The 7,162-nt window shown below is 59.0% G+C and overlaps 1 protein-coding gene across 1 annotated transcript; it reads left to right on the top strand.

Annotated features, from left to right (window-relative positions):
• The first annotated feature begins 404 nt into the window (after positions 1-404).
• On the top strand, positions 405-3,705 carry SOX12 (SRY-box transcription factor 12). Its single transcript, XM_006220027.4, has one exon. It carries the CDS (start codon positions 922-924, stop codon positions 1,873-1,875), a length of 954 nt encoding a protein of 317 aa, XP_006220089.2. The 5' UTR covers positions 405-921; the 3' UTR covers positions 1,876-3,705.
• The last annotated feature ends 3,457 nt before the right edge of the window (positions 3,706-7,162 follow it).

Raw genomic sequence — 7,162 nt, 5'->3', positions numbered from 1 at the left:
TGTACTAGGCAGGGGCTTCATCGATGACACGATAAATCTGTCTCCTTGAGGAGCTTTCCTGAGCCTGCGCCCCCCCACTTTCTGTTCTGGGGCGGTCCAAAAAGACGCCCCCGAAAGAGAAGAAAGCGGAGGTCCTACCTGGCGGCAGGTGTCACTGAGTAAGCTAAAATTTCAAAAGCTGCGCGGGGCGGGGACAAGCTTTCGGAGCCAGATAGGGAAGCACGCTCGGCGTCTCCCCACCCTCCCGCTCTTCCTAAACCTAAGAAAAGAAACCGACCTCATCCGACACCCCCAATCCCAGCCGCGAGACCGCCCAGCCCCGCAGCCCGAGCCCCGCCCCGCTTCGGCAGGCAGCGATTGGGAGATGCAAATACCAGATTCTCTGCCCAGCAACGGGTGACGCGCGGCCCGAGCGCGAGGCGTGGCCCGGCCGCAGCCCTAGCGGGCACCTCGGTGTTTACACGGGGCGGCCCCGCGCGCGCCGCAGCGGCCCGCAGACGGCGAGGGGGAGGGGTGGCGCGCGCGCCGGCGGGGCCGCGCGGGGAGAAAGAGACTGGAAGACGGCGGGGCGGGGAGCGGCGCGCGCCGGCCGCGGCCGAGCAGAAGGCTGCGAGAAGAGCTCGCGGGGGCCCGGGGGTGCAATTCTTCCGCCCCCGCAAAACAATGTGTGGCGTGCAGCAGGGCGCAACTTGCCGGAGGCGGCGGGGGCGCGCCGAGCCCGCCTGAGACCGCGCCGCTGACCTTCTCCCCCCGCCGTCCGTTGGGCCCGAGCACCCAGCTCCTCGCTCCCCATCTCGCGGGGGCCGGGCCGAGCTGCGGGGCGGGGCCGCCCCTCCGTCGCTGCTGCCTCCTCCCCCACCCCCAGCCGCGGAGGATGCGGACGGCCCCCGGCGGCGTCTAGCGGCCCCGGGCCCAGGCACGATGGTGCAGCAGCGGGGCGCGAGGGCCAAGCGGGACGGCGGGCCGCCGCCCCCGGGGCCCGGGCCGGCTGAGGAGGGGGCGCGTGAGCCCGGCTGGTGCAAGACCCCGAGCGGCCACATTAAGAGACCGATGAACGCGTTCATGGTGTGGTCGCAGCACGAACGGCGGAAGATCATGGACCAGTGGCCCGACATGCACAACGCCGAGATCTCCAAGCGCCTGGGCCGCCGCTGGCAGCTGCTGCAGGACTCGGAGAAGATCCCGTTCGTGCGGGAGGCGGAGCGGCTGCGCCTCAAGCACATGGCGGATTACCCGGACTACAAGTACCGGCCGCGCAAAAAGAGCAAGGGGGCGCCCGCCAAGGCGCGGCCCCGCCCCCCCGGCAGCGGCGGCAGTGGCAGTGGCGGCAGCCGGCTCAAGCCCGGGCCGCAGCTGCCTGGTCGCGGGGGCCGCCGAGCGGCGGGAGGGCCTTTGGGGGGCGGCGCGGCGGCGCCGGAGGACGACGACGAGGACGACGAGGAGGAGCTGCTGGAAGTGCGCCTGGTCGAGACCCCCGGGCGAGAGCTGTGGAGGATGGTCCCGGCGGGGCGGGCCGCCAGGGGACCAGCGGAGCGTGCCCAGGGGCCGTCGGGCGAGGGGCCGGCTGTCACCGCCGCCTCCCCGACTCCGTCGGAGGACGAGGAGCTGGAGGAAGAGGAGGAGGAGGTAGCGGCAGCGGAGGAAGGCGAAGAGGAGACGGTGGCGTCGGGGGAGGAGTCGCTGGGCTTTCTGTCCAGACTGCCCCCTGGCCCCGCCGGCCTGGACTGCAGCGCCCTGGACCGCGACCCAGACCTGCCACCCGCCTCGGGCACTTCGCACTTCGAGTTCCCGGACTACTGCACCCCCGAGGTTACCGAGATGATCGCAGGGGACTGGCGCCCGTCTAGCATCGCCGACCTGGTTTTCACCTACTGAGCCCACCGTCAGCGGGGCGCGCACGCCCCCAAACCAGCTGTTTACATACAGGAATCAGGTATTGGGGCCCCTCGGAGGCCGAGGCTGGCACCCCATCTCCCGCGCAGCCTCCCCCCTCCTAGACGTGCCCATCCCCCCAAATGCAGACATGCCCCTCCCCCGCAGACACACCCCAAGGCAGCCCAACCCCCATCCTTTCCCCGACATCCAAGCTCCTCCCCATCTTGCCCCCTCCCGCACAGCCACCAGCAGCCAGCCCCCCTCCGATACACCTCACGTCCTCTTCTAGAGACCTGTACCCCTCCCCCATTTTGCACACGCCCCTCCTCGTGGCCGGAGGACACGCCCCTGCCCTTGCTCCGGACTCCCTCCGCCTTCGCCTAGCCGGCCTCTTCCCTTGTTTAGGGGGGCGCTGCAGCTGGGCGGCCCCGCGCCCTCCTCCCATGCCCCTCCCTCTCGGGGAGGGGGAGGGGCATGCTCCTTTTTCCCCCTGGAGCGCTGGGACCCGCCCCCTTCTCGCGCATGCTTAATGCTTCTTGGGAGGAGGGGGCTGGTCCGGGACGAACCGCACGCCTGTCAGTCGCTCCGGGAAGAAGGGGGGCGGATATAGAGCGATCCTGAGAAATCTTTTGATCCAGGAGCCACGGCTTCCTTTCAGCCCGACGGGGCGTCACTGCCTTAATGGGAGGAGCACTCGGAAGGGGGAGAAAGAGACTAGCCAGCCCGAAAGGGTTGGTTTGGAGCTTGGAACTCTCCCAAGTGGCATAGCCCCTTTTACCTTACGGGGTCTCCCAGACCCACGTGCACCTCCACCCCCACACACCGACTGCTTGACTGCTTCTACAGCCTATCTTGGTTCCCAGAAACGTCCCTTTCTTTCCCTCACCTGGGAATGGGGTCTTTCTCGGGAAAACCCTTCACGAGAGGAAAAGAAAACTCAGAACTGGGACATGTAGCAGTTCGTTTGGGGACAGGGTCCTTTTGCTCCCCACCCCCCGGAAGTGCCGTATCGTATCAGGGCACATTCCCCGCTTGGGCTTCTTTCCCAAGCCCCTTACTTTCACCCAGGTCCCTCTGCCTCCAGTGACAGTATTCAGTGGGAGAATCTGAGACACATTGGTACTGGGAGGTTGAGACTGAGGTATGATAGTACCGATGGAGTAACAAGAAGAGCCCCACTTTAAAGTACCCAGCTTGAGAGAGACCATCGACTGGGCCAGTGAGACTGAAGGGAGTGTCAGAGTAGTGGTGGGCCATTTGCGCCTAGCGCTGCTATAGGAGGAAGATATGTCCAGTTCGGGGTGCTCTCCGAAACCCTGCCCCTGATGCTGTTACCTCTCATACTCCAGCTCCCTGTTCAAGCCCTGCCCCTCCGGCCTCCCCACGCCCCCTTTGCCCTCACTACCTGTATCTCACCGGCGTGTGTCCACCCTCCCGGGTGTGCACACACTCTCATTCACACACACACAAATCTCAGGAACAAACGGTCCCAGAGTCCTCCGGGACCCCTGCCCAGGGTCTCTGCAGGTCTCTGCCCCACGCGTTCCCGTCGCTGACAAAGCCACCAGCTGCCTCCTTTAAGCTTGGTGCTCCGGCTCTGGGCCTTTTCGCGCGCACGCGCGCGCGCTCTCTTTCTCTCTCTCTTTTTTTTTTTAAGAAAAACAAAAAAGACAATGAAAAATCCCAGAAAACGTCATGTGAGTGAAAAGATGTCACTGTCTGTGGTCTTGGAGAACTAGTCTTGTAGCTGAGGGGAGGGGTCCCTCTGATCTGGGGCACTGGCCCCACAGCAGGACTTCTGCCAGGACTGAATAAAGTGTATTTGCCCCATCTCGCCCTGTGGTTCTACATGTCTGTGCCTTTCCTCAACCCTCCCCAGTTTGGCAGATTCAAGTCCGTGTGATTTAAAATCATGCAGAAAGAGCTGGGGGTTCCAGGGCAAGAAGGCACCCGCCCCTCTAGGCCTCTCTGTACCCTCTATCTTAGGATTCCCTGGCCTTCGCTAAGGTTGGCTGACTCATCCCCACAGAGGCCAGGCAGGTAACAGAAATGAATGAGAGAGCCTGGGTAGACATTGTCTTCATGAGCCACTTACAAGGGAGCAGCTGCTCACCTGCCAGTTGTGACCCTGTGGGAATGTGACACTGAGGCCAGGGGGCTAGGTTTTTCAAGAGAAGGTGGAAACCTGGATGTTTCTGTGAATGTCTCAATTTCAAAATGAAAGCTGACTCAAATATTGTTACATCCTTGTGGACCAAATGAAACAATTGTGCAGGCACACCTGGTACAAGGGGGCCAGTTTGACCCTGCCCTAAAGGAGGATTAAGAAGCAGGGTTAGGCCACAATATCTGGGCTCAAAGCCTGGCTCCACCACTGAGCACCTGTGTGACCGTGAGCAAGTTAACTTGATCCTGACTCTTCTTTCCATATGTGTTAACATGGGGATGATAATATCTGCTTCACAGAGTAAAATGATGTGTGAGATGAGAAGCACCTAACATGTGCTTCATAAATTGTATTACTCCATTTTTTTCAGAGGAGGAAACTTGTAAAGGGCCTCCAAAGAGCCAAGGTCAGACATAGGGCCCTAAAGTTTGGTTGTGTCTCCTGGTGAAGTGTGACTTCAGGGTGCTGCCTCTCCCTGTTTGGGTCTACAGATCATGCTAGGCTGTCTGCTCAGGGTCTGGCATAATGGGGTTAGTCCCAGTGCCTGGCACGTAACTGCCCCCGGTATAGATGGTGTGGAGCAGCAGAAACCACAGCGATTCCTGTCCTTGAGATTGATTCTTACCACTGTATTTTGGAAATTTGAGGCCAAGGCATTTCCAAACTTCTTAACCCCTGACCCCTGTACCCCTAATTCTTCCTACCAGACAGATCTGGTGTATTCCTAAGGTTGGACAAAGCCTGTTTCCCCAGTAAGAATCAAGGCCAAGTGTGAAGACCTCATTCAGAGGGGGTTTGGGGGACTGGGACACTCATAGATGCTTTAAAAGAGGACTAGAGCAGGTTTGGGAGGACTGGGCACCTATAGAAAGAGGCCCTGGGGCTGCAGGAATGACTGTGAGTGCTTCCTCTTAGTCTCTGTGATTGGAAGCAAGATGGCCACAAACAAAATGAAACCTGTAAGAAAGAGTTGAGAAAGTGTGGAAGAGAGCTGCTTCTCCCAGGGCACCCTGCATCTGGAGTCTGAGTGAGAACAGGCAGAAAGGCCTGCCGCTTTAGTTCAAGGTTGCATTACACAGTCAGGGGCACACCCCCCCCAATACACCAGGGCCCTCCCAGGGTGGCTGAGGCTTTGCCAGGCCAGCAGCGCAGTTTGACTTCCTTCCTGTACCCAATCCTGCTGCGCCCCTCTTCTTTTCACAGGTGTTTATCCCTAATAAATATCTTGCACCCCAAACTCAGTCTCAGTGTCTGCTTGTGGAGAACCTAGTCGGCGGCGGAGGGTGGAAGGGGCTGGACAAAGGGCAGGGGGTCACTGGCCAAGCAGTCACAGCGAAGCACCTCTGAATCCCTCGCCTTCGGGAGGGGTCTCTTCTCCATCCATATAGTCAGCCCCAACCTCCGGGCTGCGCCCTTTCCACCCTTTCCAGTTGGCATCAATCAGAAACTCCAGCCTTAGCCCAAGAGTCACGCCCGAGCTCTCTGCCATTGTCATTGTGATTCGCAGTCGCTCCGCAGGCCTCAGCTGGAGAGAAGGAGGCTCAAGGCCCGCGTCCTTCAGAATGCCCTCGGAGGGGTAAGGCGGGGTAAAAGGCCTGGCCGGAGACAGTGCTAGAGCACTGCGGGTCTTGGGCAAAGCTCCTCCCCTTTGCAGGCCTTAGTTTCCCCCAGGTGACGTGGGGGAGGGGGAATGGGAATCGAAAGACCGTTTATTGTTACTTTGGTTCCTCCCATCTCAGAAGGAAATGGATTCTGACCTGCGAAAGGTGGGGAGAGACCTGCTTAAGTGGACTCTGGGGACCCCTAGCGGCTGAAAGGGGTAGGAAGTATGGCGGAGCGGGCGGGGGCTAGGGTGGTGGCACGAGGGTGCAGGGTGTGTCCCACTCCAATCCCCCACCATTCGTGCGCTCTGATTCATCTCTGGGTCAGGCCGCTGGTCTGCGCTATTTGAGCCATCTTGGTTCCAGGGTTTTGAAAACACCTATACCTATATGCTCATGTATTGGTTGTCTATTCCTTTGTAACATACTGCCGCCCACTTAATGGCTGAAAACATGCATTTACGATTTCACAGTCTCCCTGGGCCCGGAGTCCAGGCATGCCTCACCTGGGTTCTCCGCCCAGGGTCTCTCAACGCTACAGTCAAGGTGTTGGCTGGGCCGTGTTCCTTTCTGGAGCTCAGTGTCCGCTGCCATAATCACGTGATGGCGGGCAGAACCCAGTTCCCTGTGGTTAAAGGACAGAGGCCCCTGTTTTCTTCCTGGCTGTCAGCTGGTGCCACTCTTGGTTCCTAAAAGCCGCCTGCGGTTTCTTTCTTCACAGGCCCTCTCTCAGCGTGGCACGTCTTGTGTCAAGGCCGGCAGGGGGACTCAGCAGCGGGACTCAGCAGCTTCAAGTCACTTGGCTCAAAGAAGGCTCTCTTTTAAAGGGCTCACGCAGGGAAATCTCCCTATCGATGAACTACAAACCAACTAATCTAATCACATTTACCTTGATCATGTTCACAGAATCCCTTCACCTTTGCCAATAGTGTCGTGTAATCACAAGAATGAAGTCCATGGACTCCCTGGTCTCACCCACATGCAGAGGAGAAAGTTATGTTGGGTACACTTGCCAGAGAGTGGGAATCTTGGGGGCCATCTTAGAACTTGCTTATTGTAGCTGTGGATTCTCGAGCTGATACCTCCATCTTGACATTGCCAGACCCATTATGTCTAGCTGTCTTCTTGTCATCTCCACTGGGATATCTAACTTACACCTGAAACTTGGCATGTCTAGAAATGAAGTCTGGTTTCCACAGTCCTCCCAAACCTGCTCCCCGACCTTCATCTTCGCATCTCAGGTTACTCAAAGGCCAACAACCTCGGGGTCATCTTTGACTCCTTTTTTCCTCATAGCTTCATAGCCCTTATCTCCTCTTGGTTCTAACTTCAAAATGCGTCCTGTGTCCTATCAGTTCACACCTTTTCCATGGCCACCCTCCTGGTCCTGGACCCCATCATCTCTTGCCTGGTACCCTGTACCAGCCACCTCACTGAAATATTTGCCTTTTCCTTTGCCCCAATCAATCTTGTGGTCCACATAGCAGCCAAAGGGATCTGTTTAAACTATAAATTAGAC

The sequence above is a fragment of the Vicugna pacos genome, chromosome 19 (assembly GCF_048564905.1).
Source record: "Vicugna pacos chromosome 19, VicPac4, whole genome shotgun sequence".
Lineage (NCBI taxonomy): Eukaryota > Metazoa > Chordata > Mammalia > Artiodactyla > Camelidae > Vicugna > Vicugna pacos.
The sequence above is the reverse complement of the archived record's forward strand: the minus strand, read 5'-3'. Positions and strand labels throughout refer to the sequence as shown.